Source organism: Notolepis coatsorum, assembly GCF_963971535.1.
Source record: "Notolepis coatsorum genome assembly, chromosome: 1".
NCBI classification, from domain to species: Eukaryota; Metazoa; Chordata; class Actinopteri; order Aulopiformes; family Paralepididae; genus Notolepis; species Notolepis coatsorum.
This window is the reverse complement of record NC_140165.1, coordinates 103,507,413-103,528,280: the sequence shown is the minus strand read 5'-3', so window position 1 is coordinate 103,528,280 and position 20,868 is coordinate 103,507,413. Positions and strand designations below refer to the sequence as shown.

General features: G+C 45.7%; 1 protein-coding gene across 1 annotated transcript in view; it reads right to left on the bottom strand.

Moving 5' to 3' along the window:
* Positions 1-20,868, bottom strand: part of aco1 (aconitase 1, soluble) — a 131,333-nt gene that overhangs the window by 104,695 nt on the left and 5,770 nt on the right. Inside the window, exons 2-7 of the mRNA XM_084335159.1 lie at positions 16,080-16,259; positions 11,567-11,735; positions 10,934-11,071; positions 8,112-8,181; positions 7,310-7,493; positions 6,659-6,798 (exon numbers count right to left, since the gene is read on the bottom strand). Coding sequence (XP_084191285.1) covers positions 6,659-6,798; positions 7,310-7,493; positions 8,112-8,181; positions 10,934-11,071; positions 11,567-11,735; positions 16,080-16,188 — 810 coding nt within the window. The 5' untranslated portion in view covers positions 16,189-16,259. The remainder of the gene's footprint in view (positions 1-6,658; positions 6,799-7,309; positions 7,494-8,111; positions 8,182-10,933; positions 11,072-11,566; positions 11,736-16,079; positions 16,260-20,868) is intronic.

Sequence of the window (20,868 nt, the reverse complement as noted above, 5' to 3'; positions counted from 1 at the left end):
AATAAAAGAAGGCCCTGTCCCAACACTAATAAAAGAAGGCCCTGTCCCAACACTAATAAAAGAAGGCCCTGTCCCAACACTAATAAAAGAAGGCCCTGTCCCAACACTAATAAAAGAAGGCCCTGTCCCAACACTAATAAAAGAAGGCCCTGTCCCCACACTAATAACAGAAGGCCCTGTCCCAACACTAATAAAAGAAGGCCCTGTCCCAACACTAATAAAAGAAGGCCCTGTCCCAACACTAAGGAAAGAAGGCCCTGTCCCAACACTAAGGAAAGAAGGCCCTGTCCCAACACTAATAAAAGAAGGCCCTGTCCCCACACTAAGGAAAGAAGGCCCTGTCCCCACACTAATAAAAGAAGGCCCTGTCCCAACACTAATAAAAGAAGGCCCTGTCCCAACACTAATAAAAGAAGGCCCTGTCCCAACACTAATAAAAGAAGGCCCTGTCCCAACACTAATAAAAGAAGGCCCTGTCCCAACACTAATAAAAGAAGGCCCTGTCCCAACACTAATGAAAGAAGGCCCTGTCCCAACACTAATAAAAGAAGGCCTGTCCCAACACTAAGGAAAGAAGGCCCTGTCCCAACACTAAGGAAAGAAGGCCCTGTCCCAACACTAAGGAAAGAAGGCCCTGTCCCAACACTAATGAAAGAAGGCCCTGTCCCAACACTAAGGAAAGAAGGCCCTGTCCCAACACTAATAAAAGAAGGCCCTGTCCCCACACTAATAAAAGAAGGCCCTGTCCCAACACTAATAACAGAAGGCCCTGTCCCAACACTAAGGAAAGAAGGCCCTGTCCCCACACTAATAAAAGAAGGCCCTGTCCCAACACTAAGGAAAGAAGGCCCTGTCCCAACACTAATAAAAGAAGGCCCTGTCCCAACACTAATGAAAGAAGGCCCTGTCCCCACACTAAGGAAAGAAGGCCCTGTCCCCACACTAAGGAAAGAAGGCCCTGTCCCAACACTAAGGAAAGAAGGTCCTGTCCCAACACTAAGGAAAGAAGGCCCTGTCCCAACACTAAGGAAAGAAGGCCCTGTCCCAACACTAATAAAAGAAGGCCCTGTCCCAACACTAATAAAAGAAGGCCCTGTCCCAACACTAATAAAAGAAGGCCCTGTCCCAACACTAATAAAAGAAGGCCCTGTCCCAACACTAATGAAAGAAGGCCCTGTCCCAACACTAATAAAAGAAGGCCCTGTCCCAACACTAATAAAAGGCCCTGTCCCCACACTAAGGAAAGAAGGCCCTGTCAACACTAATGAAAGAAGGCCCCGTCTCAACACTAAGGAAAGAAGGCCCTGTCCCAACACTAAGGAAAGGCCCTGTCCCAACACTAATGAAAGAAGGCCCCGTCTCAACACTAAGGAAAGAAGGCCCTGTCCCAACACTAATGAAAGAAGGCCCTGTCCCAACACTAAGGAAAGAAGGCCATGTCCCAACACTAAGGAAAGAAGGCCCTGTCCCCACACTAAGGAAAGAAGGCCCTGTCCCCAACACTAAGGAAAGAAGGCCCTGTCCCCACACTAAGGAAAGAAGGCCCTGTCCCAACACTAATAACAGAAGGCCATGTCCCAACACTAAGGAAACAAGGCCCTGTCCCAACACTAAGGAAAGAAGGCCCTGTCCCAACACTAAGGAAAGAAGGCCCTGTCCCAACACTAATAAAAGAAGGCCCTGTCCCAACACTAATAAAAGAAGGCCCTGTCCCTACACTAATAAAAGAAGGCCCTGTCCCAACACTAAGGAAAGAAGGCCCTGTCCCAACACTAATAAAAGAAGGCCCTGTCCCAACACTAAGGAAAGAAGGCCCTGTCCCCACACTAAGAAGGCCCTGTCCCAACACTAAAGAAAGAAGGCCCTGTCCCAACACCAAGGAAAGAAGGCCCTGTCCCAACACTAAGGAAAGAAGGCCCTGTCCCAACACTAAGGAAAGAAGGCCCTGTCCCAACACTAAGGAAAGAAGGCCCTGTCCCAACACTAAGGAAAGAAGGCCCTGTCCCAACACTAATAAAAGAAGGCCCTGTCCCAACACTAATAAAAGAAGGCCCTGTCCCAACACTAATAAAAGAAGGCCCTGTCCCAACACTAAGGAAAGAAGGCCCTGTCCCAACACTAATAAAAGAAGGCCCTGTCCCAACACTAATAAAAGAAGGCCCTGTCCCAACACTAAAGAAAGAAGGCCCTGTCCCAACACCAAGGAAAGAAGGCCCTGTCCCAACACTAAGGAAAGAAGGCCCTGTCCCAACACTAAGGAAAGAAGGCCCTGTCCCAACACTAAGGAAAGAAGGCCCTGTCCCAACACTAAGGAAAGAAGGCCCTGTCCCAACACTAATAAAAGAAGGCCCTGTCCCAACACTAATAAAAGAAGGCCCTGTCCCAACACTAAAGAAAGAAGGCCCTGTCCCAACACTAAGGAAAGAAGGCCCTGTCCCAACACTAATAAAAGAAGGCCCTGTCCCCACACTAAGGAAAGAAGGCCCTGTCCCCACACTAAGGAAAGAAGGCCCTGTCCCAACACTAATAAAAGAAGGCCCTGTCCCCACACTAAGGAAATAAGGCCCTGTCCCCACACTAAGGAAAGAAGGCCCTGTCCCCACACTAAGGAAAGAAGGCCCTGTCCCCACACTAATAAAAGAAGGCCCTGTCCCAACACTAATAAAAGAAGGCCCTGTCCCCACACTAATAAAAGAAGGCCCTGCCCCCACACTAATAAAAGGCCCTGTCCCAACACTAAGGAAAGAAGGCCCTGTCCCAACACTAATGAAAGAAGGCCCTGTCCCAACACTAAGGAAAGAAGGCCATGTCCCCACACTAAGGAAAGAAGGCCCTGTCCCAACACTAAGGAAAGAAGGCCCTGTCCCCACACTAATAACAGAAGGCCATGTCCCAACACTAAGGAAAGAAGGCCCTGTCCCAACACTAAGGAAAGAAGGCCCTGTCCCAACACTAAGGAAAGAAGGCCCTGTCCCAACACTAATAAAAGAAGGCCCTGTCCCAACACTAATAAAAGAAGGCCCTGTCCCAACACTAAGGAAAGAAGGCCCTGTCCCAACACTAATAAAAGAAGGCCCTGTCCCTACACTAATAAAAGAAGGCCCTGTCCCAACACTAAGGAAAGAAGGCCCTGTCCCAACACTAATAAAAGAAGGCCCTGTCCCAACACTAATAAAAGAAGGCCCTGTCCCAACACTAAGGAAAGAAGGCCCTGTCCCAACACTAATAAAAGAAGGCCCTGTCCCTACACTAATAAAAGGCCCTGTCCCAACACTAAGGAAAGAAGGCCCTGTCCCAACACTAATAAAAGAAGGCCCTGTCGCAACACTAAGGAAAGAAGGCCCTGTCCCAACACTAAGGAAAGAAGGCCCTGTCCCAACACTAAGGAAAGAAGGCCCTGTCCCAACACTAAGGAAAGAAGGCCCTGTCCCAAAACTAAGAAAAGAAGGCCCTGTCCCAACACTAATGAAAGAAGGCCCTGTCCCAACACCAAGGAAAGAAGGCCCTGTCCCAACACTAAGGAAAGAAGGCCCTGTCCCAACACTAAGGAAAGAAGGCCCTGTCTCAACACTAATAAAAGAAGGCCCTGTCCCCACACTAAGGAAAGAAGGCCCTGTCCCCACACTAATAAAAGAAGGCCCTGTCCCAACACTAAGGAAAGAAGGCCCTGTCCCCACACTAAGGAAAGAAGGCCCTGTCCCAACACTAAGGAAAGAAGGCCCTGTCTCAACACTAATAAAAGAAGGCCCTGTCCCCACACTAAGGAAAGAAGGCCCTGTCCCCACACTAATAAAAGAAGGCCCTGTCCCAACACTAATAAAAGAAGGCCCTGTCCCCACACTAAGGAAAGAAGGCCCTGTCCCCACACTAATAAAAGAAGGCCCTGTCCCAACACTAAGGAAAGAAGGCCCTGTCCCAACACTAATAAAAGGCCCTGTCCCCACACTAAGGAAAGAAGGCCCTGTCCCAACACTAAAGAAAGAAGGCCCTGTCCCCACACTAATAAAAGAAGGCCCTGTCCCAACACTAATAAAAGAAGGCCCTGTCCCAACACTAATAAAAGGCCCTGTCCCAACACTAATAAAAGAAGGCCCTGTCCCAACACTAAGGAAAGAAGGCCCTGTCCCCACACTAAGGAAAGAAGGCCCTGTCCCCACACTAATAAAAGAAGGCCCTGTCCCAACACTAATAAAAGAAGGCCCTGTCCCAACACTAAGGAAAGAAGGCCCTGTCCCAACACTAAGGAAAGAAGGCCCTGTCCCAACACTAAGGAAAGAAGGCCCTGTCCCAACACTAATAAAAGAAGGCCCTGTCCCAACACTAAGGAAAGAAGGCCCTGTCCCAACACTAATAAAAGAAGGCCCTGTCCCAACACTAATAAAAGGCCCTGTCCCAACACTAAGGAAAGAAGGCCCTGTCCCAACACTAATAAAAGAAGGCCCTGTCCCAACACTAAGGAAAGAAGGCCCTGTCCCAACACTAATGAAATAAGGCCCTGTCCCAACACTAATAAAAGAAGGCCCTGTCCCAACACTAAGGAAAGAAGGCCCTGTCCCAACACTAATAAAAGAAGGCCCTGTCCCAACACTAATAAAAGAAGGCCCTGTCCCAACACTAAGGAAAGAAGGCCCTGTCCCCACACTAAGGAAAGAAGGCCCTGTCCCAACACTAAGGAAAGAAGGCCCTGTCCCAACACTAAGGAAAGAAGGCCCTGTCCCAACACTAAGGAAAGAAGGCCCTGTCCCAACACTAAGGAAAGAAGGCCCTGTCCCAACACTAAGGAAAGAAGGCCCTGTCCCAACACTAAGGAAAGAAGGCCCTGTCCCAACACTAAGGAAAGAAGGCCCTGTCCCAACACTAAGGAAAGAAGGCCCTGTCCCCACACTAAGGAAAAAAGGCCCTGTCCCAACACTAATAAAAGAAGGCCCTGTCCCAACACTAAGGAAAGAAGGCCCTGTCCCAACACTAATAAAAGAAGGCCCTGTCCCCACACTAAGGAAAGAAGGCCCTGTCCCAACACTAAGGAAAGAAGGCCCTGTCCCAACACTAAGGAAAGAAGGCCCTGTCCCAACACTAATAAAAGGCCCTGTCCCAACACTAATAAAAGAAGGCCCTGTCCCAACACTAATAAAAGAAGGCCCTGTCCCAACACTAAGGAAAGAAGGCCCTGTCCCCACACTAATAAAAGAAGGCCCTGTCCCAACACTAAGGAAAGAAGGCCTGTCCCAACACTAAGGAAAGAAGGCCCTGTCCCAACACTAAGGAAAGAAGGCCCTGTCCCAACACTAAGGAAAGAAGGCCCTGTCCCAACACTAAGGAAAGAAGGCCCTGTCCCCACACTAATAAAAGAAGGCCCTGTCCCCACACTAAGGAAAGAAGGCCTGTCCCAACACTAAGGAAAGAAGGCCCTGTCCCAACACTAATGAAAGAAGGCCCTGTCCCAACACTAAGGAAAGAAGGCCCTGTCCCAACACCAAGGAAAGAAGGCCCTGTCCCAACACTAAGGAAAGAAGGCCCTGTCCCAACACTAAGGAAAGAATGCCCTGTCCCAACACTAAGGAAAGAAGGCCCTGTCCCAACACTAAGGAAAGAAGGCCCTGTCCCAACACTAAGGAAAGAAGGCCCTGTCCCAACACTAAGGAAAGAAGGCCCTGTCCCAACACTAAGGAAAGAAGGCCCTGTCCCCACACTAAGGAAAAAAGGCCCTGTCCCAACACTAATAAAAGAAGGCCCTGTCCCAACACTAAGGAAAGAAGGCCCTGTCCCAACACTAATAAAAGAAGGCCCTGTCCCCACACTAAGGAAAGAAGGCCCTGTCCCAACACTAAGGAAAGAAGGCCCTGTCCCAACACTAAGGAAAGAAGGCCCTGTCCCAACACTAATAAAAGGCCCTGTCCCAACACTAATAAAAGAAGGCCCTGTCCCAACACTAATAAAAGAAGGCCCTGTCCCAACACTAAGGAAAGAAGGCCCTGTCCCCACACTAATAAAAGAAGGCCCTGTCCCAACACTAAGGAAAGAAGGCCTGTCCCAACACTAAGGAAAGAAGGCCCTGTCCCAACACTAAGGAAAGAAGGCCCTGTCCCAACACTAAGGAAAGAAGGCCCTGTCCCAACACTAAGGAAAGAAGGCCCTGTCCCCACACTCATAAAAGAAGGCCCTGTCCCCACACTAAGGAAAGAAGGCCTGTCCCAACACTAAGGAAAGAAGGCCCTGTCCCAACACTAAGGAAAGAAGGCCCTGTCCCAACACTAAGGAAAGAAGGCCCTGTCCCAACACCAAGGAAAGAAGGCCCTGTCCCAACACTAATAACAGAAGGCCCTGTCCCAACACTAAGGAAAGGAGGCCCTGTCCCAACACTAAGGAAAGAAGGCCCTGTCCCAACACTAAGGAAAGACAGTGGTTCTTGTTTCACCACCTTAAAATCAAATAAAAAATTCTCCAGATATACTATTTTTCCTCATCTAGTTCTAGTTGTGTATGTGTGTGTGTCAAGAGTGTCTGAGCGTGTTATGCCAGTCTGTTCCCCCAGCGGTGCGCTGGCGCTTCTGGTCACCAAATTAACAGGCGTAAAATTGGACACACCCAAATGTGTTGGCACCCAGAAACGCATCACCCAGGCAACCATCTGGCGGAGATAAAAATGGATTCCAGTTACCTTGGTAACAGTGAGGACGATGTCTGTGGAGGTGATGAATTTGTTTGGGGCGCCGTAGAGTTTGTATCCGACTACCTCAGGGAGAACCATGCTTATTGGCTGGCCCAACATGACCGCCTCCGCTTCAATACCGCCCACTCCTACACAGGGAGAAAGTGGGATTACGTTTTTAGCTCATTCGTTTATTTTTGTTTATAGTTCTTCTAATGTAGGCGTGCCAGTGCATGCAAGTGTTTTAATGTAGTTTTTTTTTTTTTTTTTGCACCATTTCAGCAAAACAGTCAAAAACATTGACCATGACAGAAAGTGTATAAAGGTGCCGAGTAGAGGCAAGAGACCCAGATGGGCCTATACGGGGCCTCAACTCATTAAATCATTGGATTAAGAAAAGAAAAAGAAAAAAACACAAAGGGTGTGCCAGTGGATGAGTGTTTTAATGTAGGTGTGCCAGTGGATGAGTGTTCTAATGTAGGTGTGCCAGTGCATGCAAGTGTTCTAATGTAGGTGTGCCAGTGCATGCAAGTGTTCTAAAGTAGGAGTGCGAGTGCATAAGTGTTTTAAAGTAGACATGCCAGTGCATGAGTGTTCTAAAGTTGGCGTGCCAGTGCATGCAAGCTCCCATTACTAAAGGCCAAGAAAAGAATGCCTTACCCCAGCCAAGCACACCCAGACCATCGATCATGGTGGTGTGAGAGTCCGTGCCCACGAGGCTGTCAGGGTAGTAGTATCCGTCCTGATTAAACACCACCCGGGCGAGATACTCCAGGTTGACCTGATGAACGATCCCGGAGCCCGGGGGAATGATCCGCATGTTCCGGAATGCTTTAGAACCCCACTGGAACAGGAAGGAGAGGCCGAATTTAATGCATATAAATACTGTAACAAATGAGACGGGAAACCCTCACATTGACTTACAACTCTGTATTGAAATGTTTTGGACAGCATGTGTTTGCAGTTTGGAGTGTGAATCAAAAGAAAGTGCTCAACCTCTACTGTCTTTAACTATGAATGAACGCAACACTCCAACTTACCATCTTTAGATAATAAAGTACTCAACCTCTACAGTCTTTAACTAGGAATGAACACAACATTCTAAGTTACCACCTTTATATAATAAAGTTTGAAAACATTCCTCTGAAATCCTAAAACAGAGTTATGGTTCTTCGTCTGAGGTACTGAGTCTAAAGATTTCTGATCATTTGAAATGAGTACCTTGTAGACTCAACCCCCAAATGACCTCATTCTGCGTAATTGTATATGGTTGAGTCTACGTGGTCCTCATTTCATAGGATGGAAAAGCTGAGTGCAGCTCCGAGGGCTTTCAAAAAGAAAAGCTGAGTGCAGCTCCGAGGGCTTTCAAAAAGAAAAGCTGAGTGCAGCTCCGAGGGCTTTCAAAAAGAAAAGCTGAGTGCAGCTCTGAGGGCTTTCAAAAAGGTGGTTAAAACTTTGATACCTTTAAAAATTCAAATCTCTCCCGGTTTCTGTCAAATTCCAGATCCTGGTTTTTCTGCAAGCTGTCGGACCTAAAAAGCAAAAAGATAATATTAGTGTTATTGCAGCAAACCTGGTTGGTCCTTCCTTACGATGTAAACCATGGTTATTTAACCCATTCCGTGCCAACCACGAGTATAGTCGGGGTAACTAGCCAACCGTTCCGTGCCAATCACGAGTATAATCGGGTTTTAATCGTTATTTATTTTATTAGCGATATCCATTCATTTTTATCCATCCAACCTGACGTTATCATTGGGAATGGGTCTGAGCTCGCAAAAGGGCAAATACCGCCGCCTATCGTCTCCCGGATGGTATTGCACATCATTGGCTGAGAATGTGCATCGAAAAAATAACTCCGGTCCGGGTTTCCCTTCTCGGGCAAGCAGTATCGTGTTACCACATTGACTGAGGACACTCAGAGCAGCGTCGATTATGTGTTTTGGACTATAACATTGGATCAATAAACACAATCGATATTTGGAATGGCGATCAGGAATTGGATTAATCTTTTTGCGAGGTAAGGAATTTATGTTACGAATCTTGGGTTAATCAGATGTTCCTATCACATGTGTGTGTGTGTGTGTGTGTGATGTTAGCGCTGAGCAAGTCACGAATAAGCGATTTTTCAGCCCGCTTTTGTATCGTGCATAAGGACACATATACTCTCGATAATCTAGCGTTTATTTGAAAACGATTCATAAATCAGCCGAAAAATGACAACGTGTTTTGTGTATTCCACTAAAGGGCGATTATCGCGTATTTCTCTGGAATTACTAGAAATCTCCAAGGCTATACTCTTATTCAAAACGGTATAAAACGGAAATGTACCGATGAAAAAACAATCCGTTTCGTACATGTTGACTGCAAGCAAGTCATTGATAAGCGACGGGTGTATTAGACCCATAATTTAAGATATAGTTTAAGCGTTCGCAAATATCCCCATCCTCCCATTGAGTAAAGTGCTGGCATAGAAGCCCTAATTTGGTCATATGGGCGTGGCTCTGAATGAGTTAAAATCCAGCCAGGACAGGGACCTAAATTAAACTTTCTTCTTGTTTATTTCATTTTAACGTATTTTATTAGGTTTTGAGGGGTATATTTTTAATTGTCTTTTATTTTATGATTATTGTATTGATTATTTACTGTATTTTATCTCCCTGTGTTTTCCTCCCCACTGCGTGGTGGGCACACCCACGGGCTCTGACAAGTGCATGTTGTATCATGCACTCATACTCTCATACACCTACACACATTCAGGCATACACTCACCAGTGCATTATTACTCAGATATCTGAAGGACCGCAATGGAAATAAGCTGTACGCTTTCTTGCGTTTTTATCCTTTTGATAATGGTGGGCCTCTATATGTATATTATGTAGGGCTGACCTTCGAAGCTTTTTTTGGCAATCGAAGCTTCGGGGCCGAGCTTCGATTTTAATTCGAAGCTTCGAAAAAAAATTAAATTTTTTTTTTTTTTTTTTTTATTTCTTTTTTTTTTTTCTTTTTTTTATTATTATGTTGTGGGACTTGTACAGCACTTTCGTAAACGTTGTTGTTTTTAAATGTGCTCTATAAATAAAGTGGGTTGGATTAATTAATTAAGTAGCCCCTTTCGTGACTGACGCATCCAACAAGGTTTCACTCGGCTGTGTGATTTAATTCAAGGTGGATCGCTGTTGTCGTTTGAACAACTTCAGATTTCATGGGAACTACCAATCCCCCAAATCAAGAATGTTTAAGATGAATGAAGTAAGATTTTGATTATTTGAAATATGGCCTGTGTAGACTAAACTATGCACAGAATTATGTCAGTCTACAAGGTCCGGATTCTACATGGTCCGGCAATGTAGACCTTGTAGACTCCACTACAGACCAATTATCAGTGAATGTTCATGCATTTTTAAGAAGGGCAACTTCCACAAAAAAACAAAGAACTCACCAAAACATCTCAGTAGCACCTTATCTAAATGTTATATTTCATATATGGAGATTCATATTTATTTATGTATTGCATGCATTTCTAAATTTTATTTCCTATTTTGTTTATTCATCCCAGTATCTTTCTTTCTTATGTGTGGAATTCTACAAGGTGCGCGCACACACACACACACACACACACCTACACACACACACACACACACACTTACATTTAGTCATTTAGCTGACGCTTTTATCCAAAGCGACTTACAAGTTCTGTACGACAAGACAGCAAGAAGGGTACAACTCTATCAGCTGAGTAACAATGTTCATCAAAGTGTTGCGTGTTACAGTGTAGGTTAGTTTATTAGGACAAGTGCATGACAGTAAGGTTAGTCACGGTTAGATTTTTATTTTTTTTTATCATTTCAGATAATGGTTGAAGAAGTGAGTCTTTAGTCGACGGTGAAAGATTGGACGGGATTCGGCTGTCCTAACTGGGATGGGTAGTTCACACACACACACACACACACACACTTACACACACACACAAATCGAAGTAAAACATTTTTTTTTTTTTTTTTTTTTTTTAAACTTCGATTTTTTTTTAAATGTTCGAAGCTTGTGCCATCGAATCGAACGTTCGAAGCTTCGAAGCATTTAAGACAGCCCTAATATTATGTACTATATATGTTCATTATCAATGAAGATCTCTATCCATGTCGTGGGACCCAGTCTTAGTTATCCTAGCTAAAGGTAGATGTACATTATATAGCCTGCTGCAGGTTAACATTATTCAACACATGTATGTACAGTGCCATTGTCAAGTAGATGGTGAAAGAGTTTTGCTGGTCATATTCTTACTTCCTGTTAAAGTCCACCTGGATGGAATGATCAATGACGAGGTCAGCTGGGCACACAGGATTAATCTTCTCTGGATCGCCGCCAAGCTTCATGACAGCGTCACGCATCGCAGCGAAGTCGACCACAGCAGGCACACCACTACACAGAGGTGACAGAGAGTGAACCGTCAGGACAGACAACCAACCGTCTCCACACCACGGAATCTCAAGGGTTTTAGGGACACTATTCTTTTCCCACACACGTGCCTTGGTCAAATCGATATATATATATATATATATATATATATATATATATATATATAAAAATCTGGTTTATTCACGTTTATCACGTAAAAAATTAAACATTCATTCAAACCCTTATTTATTCTCGAAAGGACAATTGAGGTCACCCTCATTTTCAATGTCGTCAAGACTTTACAAACATTTCAATGCATACATTTTTTACAATATGATAATAATATATATGAATAACTATCTATATAGCACTTTTCACACATGGACCGCAGTCCAGAGTGCACAACAGCAATTAGTATAAAATTAACACACAGTTGACAGAATAAAAACAATGCAACATAAACACCAACAACACCCCCACCACAACACGGTATCGTTCAACCCCGAGGACCAGACTCACGTGAAGTCCTGGAGGATGACGCGGGATGGCCTGAACGGCACCTCCACGCTCTGCGTCTGGGTGTGTTTCCAGTTCAGGATGCTCTCCACGTCCGCCTGTTTCACCAGGAAGCCATCGCAGTTCCTGACGGCAGACTCCAGGAGCACCCGGATGGAGAACGGCAGGCGGTCTGAGGGAGGAGAGGAGCATTATGGGGGTTTCCAGATAATAATAATACATCAATTTTGTATAGTGCTTTTCCGAATACTCAAAGACACTTTACAGAGCAAAATAAACAATACAGTTTTAGTAGAGAAAATGAAAATGATATAAAAAGGTGAGAGAGGGAGGTGTTCAAGGTTTGAATGCAAGGGTAAAAAGGTGGGTTTTTAGGGCTTTTTTAAATGATGAGGGTGTCTGCATGACGGATATGGTTGGGCAGGGCGTTCCAGAGGGTGGGGGCAGCTGCAGGTGGTAGCATGGGACCTGAGCTGCACACACACTAGCCAACCTATTGACAAGTAAAATGGCATGTGCCATCATCAGCGAGTAAATGTCAATTTCTGTAAAAGATTAATAAATAAAAGCACTTTTGGCAAAGCCTGAGGTGTGGTCAGCGATAGCAACCCCTCCCTTATCACCACTCAACACCAACCGACCAAAACAAAAAAGATTTAAACAAAGTACAGTACCTAAAGGGGCCGTTTGCCTAGAGGTCGCCGTTTGATGGCATTACAGATTGTACCTTTAACAAATTATTATAATTAAGCTCAACTTCCTTAAAACCAAGAAACAGGCATAGGCCCAGTTCTTAGAATGGTAAATGGCTGCATTTATATAGCGCTTTTATCCAAAGCGCTTTACAATTTGTTCCTCAAATTTTTACCCATTCACTCACTAGGGGTGGGAATCACCAGTTTCATCACGATACGATACGATATCGATTCTTTGGACAACGATACGATATTTGCCGATATCACAAAGTCTGCCACGATACGATACGATACGATTCGATTCAGGTGCCTGCGATCGATATGAGGCGATATTATGTGCCCATTTAACACAATCAGTCACATTTAGATCAACTAAAAAAAGGCTACGGAAATATCAATTGATGTTTTTATTTTTGAGCTCTTCCAGACATTTAAATGAAAAACAATCTATTGTTTTTAATACAAATAGACCTCCTGTTAACTTTTTATATATTGAGCTTTAAACTTTAAGTAAAATGTTTTGGAACTCACAACACGCAAGCTAAAACCCTTTCCTCTCCCAAACTTCCTACAATTGTTTTATGTTGCATGATGATCATGAATACATATATTATGTATTCATGTTTAAATATCAACATTATCTGTCCATCCTCAGTAACACACACACACACACACACACAGAATGCCCCTCACGCAACCCAGTCCCCCACAGAAAGGTAGACTGCCCAGTGCCCCCACCCTTGCTCTTTCCCAAGTCCCCTCTCCTCTCCTCTCATGGTTAGCTGCAGTGCTTAGCATAGTTAGCTCACGCTAACGCAACGTTCATTTCGGTATTTAACGCGACATATTGGGCATAAAGGAATGGAGAGGATGGAAAGCATGTTAGATGCATTTAACCCCTTGTGGGGAAAAAACAACAGGCACTTATTTCGGGCAAAATAGGCGGACTCTGAAGCAATACTAACGTCTACACAGGGAGCTGCGCTGAGCTAATGTTGTTCCGGCCGGGCGGATATGCTCACGAGGGGATTTTCAAAATAAGAGTATCGCAATATGAATCGATCTTTTTACGTTGCATCGATCCTATTTGATTATTGATAATAGATCGATATATCGATCTGGATCGATGTATCGTCCCACCCCTATCACTCACACCATGGCAACCATGCAAGGTGTCAACCTGCTCATCGGGAGCAATTAGGTGTCAAGTGTCTTGCTCAAGGACACTTCGACATGCAGCCCGGGAATCGAACCGGGAACCTCCGGATTACCAGACGACTGCCCTAACTCCCGAACCACTGTCGCCCAGAAGAAGTAGAGTTTTAATAAAAAAATGGAACACTCAAATATAAAAAAATGTATATGTTATTTCCATGGCCTAAGACAGTTCAATCAATATGTGAACGTGGGCTACTCTCTCTCCCAAAGACAGAAATCAGAGAAGAAACACTCAAAGCTGCTCCATTGCAAATTAATGGGAGATTGATTTAGTGGACCCACAGAACGTTTCTTTTATATTTCATATCCAGCTTTATTCTATAGTAGTGTTCTCAGTTCTGAAACAGAAAATGTACCTATGAACTCAGAACATTCCTCTGGGTGCCCTCACCAGTCACCTATACAAAATATTTCACAATTTGTTGTCTATGGAGCAGCTTTCAGGCCATGTTTAGACGGAGAGAGTCTCAACAGAAACCGCAGAAGTAGTCTTGCGGTCTCACTTTTAATTTTGCGTTTAGACTAGTGTTTTGGGAGGGAATTCTTCGTGCAGACGAGGCTGTAAAAGTGTAGTCGACTCGAGACGACGGAGCCCCGCTACACTGCCTCAGGTCGTTGGGACAAACAAGCATGCTGTGAAGACCCGCCCTACTCGGTCTCTGATTCGCAGACTGTGGGTGGGGGAATGTGATTGGACCAAAGCAGAGTCACACACAGACAGTGGCTCCAGTCACTAATAGTTGTGATAGCCGCTGGACTGATTCTTGTGTATTTAAAAGTACTGTCAATGTAGCCTTCAGGTGATCTCCGTGGATAGAATCGGACATGCTTGTTCGCTTTGTTTACGCTTCTAGGCTACTGGCGCATGCCTGTGACGTAAGCAGTACGTGACGAGAGCCTTGAGAACCCTTTCGTCATAGTTTTATGCGGTTTGACTGTTCAGATGATAGCGCAAAGGTGTATCGTTTCTAGGATTTCCACCCAGGAAGGTGGTTTAACTTTTTTGCGGATTCTCCCCGCAAAAACGCGTTGCCGTATGAACAAAAGGCACATCCGAAAAAATATTTTTACGGATTCACCCGCGAGCGTTTCCGTCTAAACATGGCCTCAGACTTTATACCCGATGACATCACAAGTGCTTTGGATTAGGAAGAGAGTTGCTCATTTTCACTCATATTTTTGTACTGCCTCAGACCAGAGGAATGACATGTATGAATTCTGAAATTGGACATTGTTCCCCTTTAACCCTTTCACTACAGAAGGTTAACCCTTTACTATCACACTACAGACGGGAACCATCTGTAGTGTGATAGTAAAGGGTTAACCTTCTGTAGTGTGAGTGAAAGGGTTAACACTTTGTCGCATGGCAGTGAAAGGGTTAACCAAAATAATGATCCAAATGGTAACAGTATTAAAAGAGAAAGTCCACCCTAAAACAGAATTGCCATATATTATATATTGTACAGCCCGGTTTCAATTTGTGAATATGAACAAGTATCTCCCTAAACTGAACAATTTTTTTACTTCTAATTTTACTATGTTATTTTATTTCATACTTATCTTGTCTTGCACAGTCTCTGGAGCGCAACAGTAAGAAGCATTTTGTATAAAAGTATTCTGTACTTCTGTATGACAACTATTAAAGAAACTTGAAACTTGAAGACTAGTGATGATGTCATCAAGAGACAAATCCTGGAGCTCCTCTGTCCCATGGCGATTTTACTGGGAAAGGTGTACCTTTTCGGATTCAGAGCTGCAAGTCCTACATCTAAATAAAATGTATTTGGATGTAATAGTTCAAACAAAGCCATTTGCTGTAATTTCCTGAAACTTAAAATGTTTACTTCAATAAAATAGCAAACAAGTTATTTATTTAAGTACAGTGTACAAGGTTGGACAATATTTTTAACATTGAACATGAAAACACATGCACACACAGAGGAACAGAGGACCAAGCAATCACATATTAGACAATGATTAGTCCGTTTCTAAGCTTTCACTGCAAAAAAGAAAATGTATACTGTATATTGTTTAGGGAAAGCCCCGACATTGTGTGACCTATAAACCTTGATTTTACCTTGACTTGGCAGGGATGGACGTGGAACCGACACCAAGAACAATGTCGCTTTAACTTTTGTTAAAGGGATAGTTGTGATTTTTACAACCCCAGCCATATTTCTTACTTATGATGATGATGTTGGATCAGTAGAGTCCTTTCTTTCTAAACTGTTCCTCATAACAGCTCCAGCTAGTTAGCCACACAAACCAGTGCAAAGTCAATGGGGCCGAGCTCCTGTCTGTACAAGCTGACTGATGCTCACTGAAATCTACTCCACACAAAGAAGATTTCAGTGAGCCTCAGTCAACTTGTGCAGACATGAGCTTGACCAGATTGACTTTGCATTAGTTTGTGTTTACACTTGGGCCACAGGGTTCAGTGGCCTAGCCTAGCTGACTAGTCGGAGCTACTGTAGTATGAGGAACAGCATGGATTGTGCTGAGAAAGGACTCTTATCGAATAACATCATCGGTAGGTAAGAAATAGTGCTAGGGTTCCAAAAATCTTAACTAGAATTTGTACATTATCTTCACTTATCACTTACCATATCGGGGGTCTCCAAGCTTTGACAGATTGTAGAACCGTTGGCCTGGTTCCTTAGGGTCCAGAGGCTCCACTATACGTTGGAATGGATTATTCTTAGCCCCCAACATCCTCCTCTACTCTTCACCGAAACCCCCCAAGGTTCAGCAAACTTCCAAAATCCTCCAGGTATCAAAATAATCTGAAAGGATACAAAAGTGAAATCTACTTGTTCCACTGGCTGGGTATGAACCTAACTTTTTCATCAACCAGCCACTTTGACGGCTGGAGAAAATAAGAAGACAAGGACAAACTCCCACAAAACCTTAATAGGAAACAAAATGGAAGAAACCTTCCAAGTTAGGTAACCAGGATGATCAGGCGTTGCAATAGGTGCAGTTAGGCAACCAGGATGATCAGGCATTGCAATAGGTGCAGTTAGGCAACCAGGATGGTCAGGTGTTGCAATAGGTGATGGTTCTATTTCATTATGGCTTTCGCTCAGCATCATCTGCACTGTACTTCACTTCGTGCACGAGCACTGAATAAAAAATTCCACCATGTACCTTTACATCCCAACATTCGTCTGGCCACACCCCCATCCTCTTACCTTCATAAGCAGGTGTGTGGTCATCTACTCGCCTCCTTCTTCACTTTCACCACAAGGAAGTGCCTTCGGTAGATCCCACACTTGACGAGGTTGTTAGCTGAAGAAAGTTGAGACGTGTTTACATTGTTGCTTGTTTTTTTTCTTCTCTCATATATTCGACTTCGGAGGGTCGCGCTCGCAACGCTAATCTTCACCAGCGGTTCTCCATTTCGGCCTCGTCGTGCGTCTTGGAGCGGAGCTGAGACCGCTCTCGTGGTCGGCAGCCACGCCCGGTAGACGTCCGATGGGTAGTTTGCCTCTCCAAGGAGCTGGTACACCAGTGCCGTCACCTGTGCCACTGGAGGGGGTAACACTGGAGGGGGGTGAGATGTCTCCTTGGGGCGCCTCGTTCGAAGATGTTGGGGTAGAACCTCTGACTCGTCGGCGGGATGCCCTGCTATCAGCCACATCGGAATGTGGCTCCTTGACCAGTAGCCTGCTGCATGTGAGGGATGCGGGCTCGGAGGAGGAAAGTCTGCAGGGGGAACTGCGTGCTTTGTTTCCCCGAGCTCATGGCGGCGGCGGCAGTCGCAAACGGCGTGCCGCTGCCGCAGCCACTGCCTGTTCCTGTCCCTGATGATCTCATAGGTCATCTATGGCAACGTCGCCCGGTGAGAGGGGTGGACGTTGTCTACCCATTTTTCCCCTCAATGGCGGCCTATGTCCGTCAGGGCCAGGTGGTCTCCCACATCATAGGCCTTACTCCTGCCTACGTGCAAGTCACGCGGGTGGTGGGTTTGGTCGACGGTATGAAGGAGGGCGTGCCACGGCTTGATAGGCCGATGGCGGCGCTCCTTTGTCCGGAGGTGGTGTGGGAGCCGTTACGGAAGCCGGTTCCCCAAGGGAAATCGGCGAGGCGGTTGGCATATTGGAGCGACCAGTCATTTATCACCGGAACACAATCTCTAGCTGCCGCGTCTAACATCGCACAGCTGGCGAGATTCATGTCCGGGATATTGACGGGCGGCACGGAGCTGAGTGATGTACAACATGACCAGCTCGCCCAGTCGGCAGGAGCCATCCTGCATCTGACTCAGCCGCAGGCTATAGCCGCTGGGAAAGTGCGCGCCCTGGCAACTCTGGTCCAGCCTCGTGTGCCGGAGAAGAAGAGAGTTCCACTTCTGACGGCACCCCTCTCCGATGCTGGACTATTCGGGACGGCCATGCAATTGATGACCTCGACTTGCAGAGAGATGCAGGAGGAGCGCTCCGTGCTCCAGCCTCATTTCCCCCCTCCCGATGTCGCCGGTGGAGTCAGACGGCTGCCACGTCGGTAGGTATCGTCGAGACCAGCCGCCGATCGTTTACCGTCCCTCCGGGGCTCCACGAGGTGGCAAATCCCAAGCGGCTCGTGGCAGGCGTCGCTAGGACCCAGTGACTTTTTCCCCCTGTGGTCCCCCCCCGTTTCCCTTCCCGGCCCTGCTATGATTTTGTTCAAAAATAAAGAGTCCCCTCTAAAAGGGGACTGTATTTTTTGTTAACAAACTGTGTGTTTATTCACCAAACATATGATGGGGTTGCAACGTGTGAATCTTCGCAAGTATGGGTTGATAGGAGGGTTACATTCATGTTAGAGCTTAAGCAAGGCCTGCAGCCTACACTGTTGAAAAAGTTTTTTTTTTTGTTCTGCCTCGGCCTGAATCTCCACATAAAGGTAGAGGCTAGTTGTGTGCTCTGTTGCTTACACAGTGATATTGAGCTACAACACTATTGTGTTGGGTTTGCAGTAGGGATGCACGATATTGATTTTTTGACACTGATATCGATAACTTTATGCTCCTCAAGCCGATATTTATTGTATTATATATATTTTTTTAAATGTATATATATATATTTTTTTTTGATCAATTTTATTTATTTTTTTTGGTATTTATAAGCTCCGACGTCATCGGTACTGCTATCGGTACTCGAGAAATTATGGAGTTTTTTTTTGAGGAATTTAAACGTCGCAAACTAATCTTGTTGGCCGTTTTCTATATCTCTCCTGCCTCGGTGTCTCTGCCTGCGCGAGGAGCGGGCTGTGCTGTGCTCACACACACACACACACACACACACGGGTGCTGCCGAGTACAGACAAGTTTCCAAGTTTCATACAGAAGTACAGAATACTTTTATACAAAATGCTTCTTACTGTTGCGCTCCAGAGACTGTGCAAGACAAGATAAGTATGAAATAAAATAACATAGTAAAATTAGAAGTAAAAAAAATGAGGTCACAGTGTTCAGTTTAGACATATGTACAATGTTCGATGCAGAATAGACATAGTTACCATACAATATACAATACTGTGCAGTGTACTAATATACAATACTATATAGTGCAAGGCAGAAATGGAGAAATGGGACGAGGTGCAATTTAGGTACAATTCACAGTAGGTGTACGAGTTGTAGTGCAAATCCTTTATCAATAAATATAAAGTGTAAGTGTGTTTGTGTGATCTAAAGTGTGGAGAGTGGGTGCTGCAGTGTGTTGTTTGTTTGAGTGAGTGTGTGCGTGTGGGTGTGTGTGCTGTGTGCATTTGATGGTTGTTGCATAGTGATTATTGTTCGTTTAGCAGCCTGATGGCCTGGGGATAGAAGCTTCTTCTGAGTCTTTCTGTGCTCGCCTTAAGACTCCGGTATCGCTTGCCTGACCGCAGCAGTTCAAAGAGGCAGTTGTTCGGGTGGCTCGAGTCCTTAATAATTCTCTTAGCCTTCCCCTTGCACCGCTTGTTGTAAATGTTCTGGAGGGTGGGAAGCCCCCCTCCAATTGTGCGTTCGGCTGAACGTGTCACTCTTTGTAGTCTGCTACGGTCTTGTGCAGTGCTATTCCCAAACCAGGAGGTGATGTTGCCGGTCAGGATGCTCTCTATTGTACATGAGTAGAAGTTCCTAAGGATCTTCTGACTGACTTGGAACTTCCTTAGGCGCCTGAGGAAGTAGAGGCGTTGTCGTGCCTTCTTCACAACACTGTCAATGTGTGTGGTCCATGTCAAGTCCTCGGATATGTGGGCTCCGAGGTACTTGAAACTGTTCACTCTCTCAACCGGTGCCCCGTCGATGCTGAGGGGGCTGTAGTCCTTGACCCCCGACCTCCTAAAGTCCACAATCATCTCCTTTGTTTTGCTGACGTTCAGGGAGAGGCAGTTCTCCTGACACCACTGTGACAGGTTCTCTACCTCTTCCAGGTAGGCCCTTTCGTCGTTGGCAGAGATCAGGCCCACCACTACTGTGTCATCAGCAAATTTGATGATGGTGTTGTTGTTCCGCTGTGCTACGCAGTCATGTGTGTACAGGGAGTAGAGGAGGGGGCTCAGAACACAGCCCTGGGGGGCCCCTATGTTGAGCGTGATGGATGAGGAGGTGCAGTTGCCGGCTCTTACCACCTGGGGTCTGCCCGTCAGGAAGTCCAAGACCCACTGGCAGAGGTCATAGTTCAAGCCCAGGTCCCTGAGCTTGGCTATGAGTTTGGAGGGGACTATGGTATTGAATGCTGAGCTGTAGTCGATGAACAGCATTCTCACATAGTTCCCCTGCCTCTTGTCCAGGTGTGATGCTGCTGTGTGCAGCACATGGGCTATGGCGTCCTCCGTGGACCTGTTGGGGCGATATGCAAATTGCAGAGGGTCCAGGTTGATGGGGAGGGAGGAACAGATGTAGCCCTTCACTAGCTTCTCAAAGCACTTCATGGCTATGGAGGTGAGGGCTACAGGGCGGTAGTCGTTGAGGCAAGCGGGCGTAGATTTTTTGGGTACAGGGATGATGGTGGACTTCTTCAGACAGGTGGGGATGACAGCCTGTTCCAAGGACAGGTTGAAGATGTCAGTGAATACCGGGGCCAGTTGGTCGGCACAGACTTTTAGGACGCGGCCGGGGATGCCGTCCGGTCCTGCTGCCTTCCTGATATTCACTTTTTTAAAGATCCGTCTCACCTCATGCTCTGTTACCCTGAACACTGAGTCTCCATCAGCAGACCCCCCCCCATTGCCGTGGTTTGTAGGCTGGTGTTGTTATTCACAGCCTCAAACCTCGCATAGAAGGAATTGAGATCATTTGCTAAGGAGATGTCACTGTTCAGTTTGAGGGGGGTGCCTTTGTAGTCTGTCATTGTTCTGAGGCCCTGCCACATGCCTCTAGAGTGATGATGATGCTCTCATCATGGCGGACAGAACGAAACGTTCAAA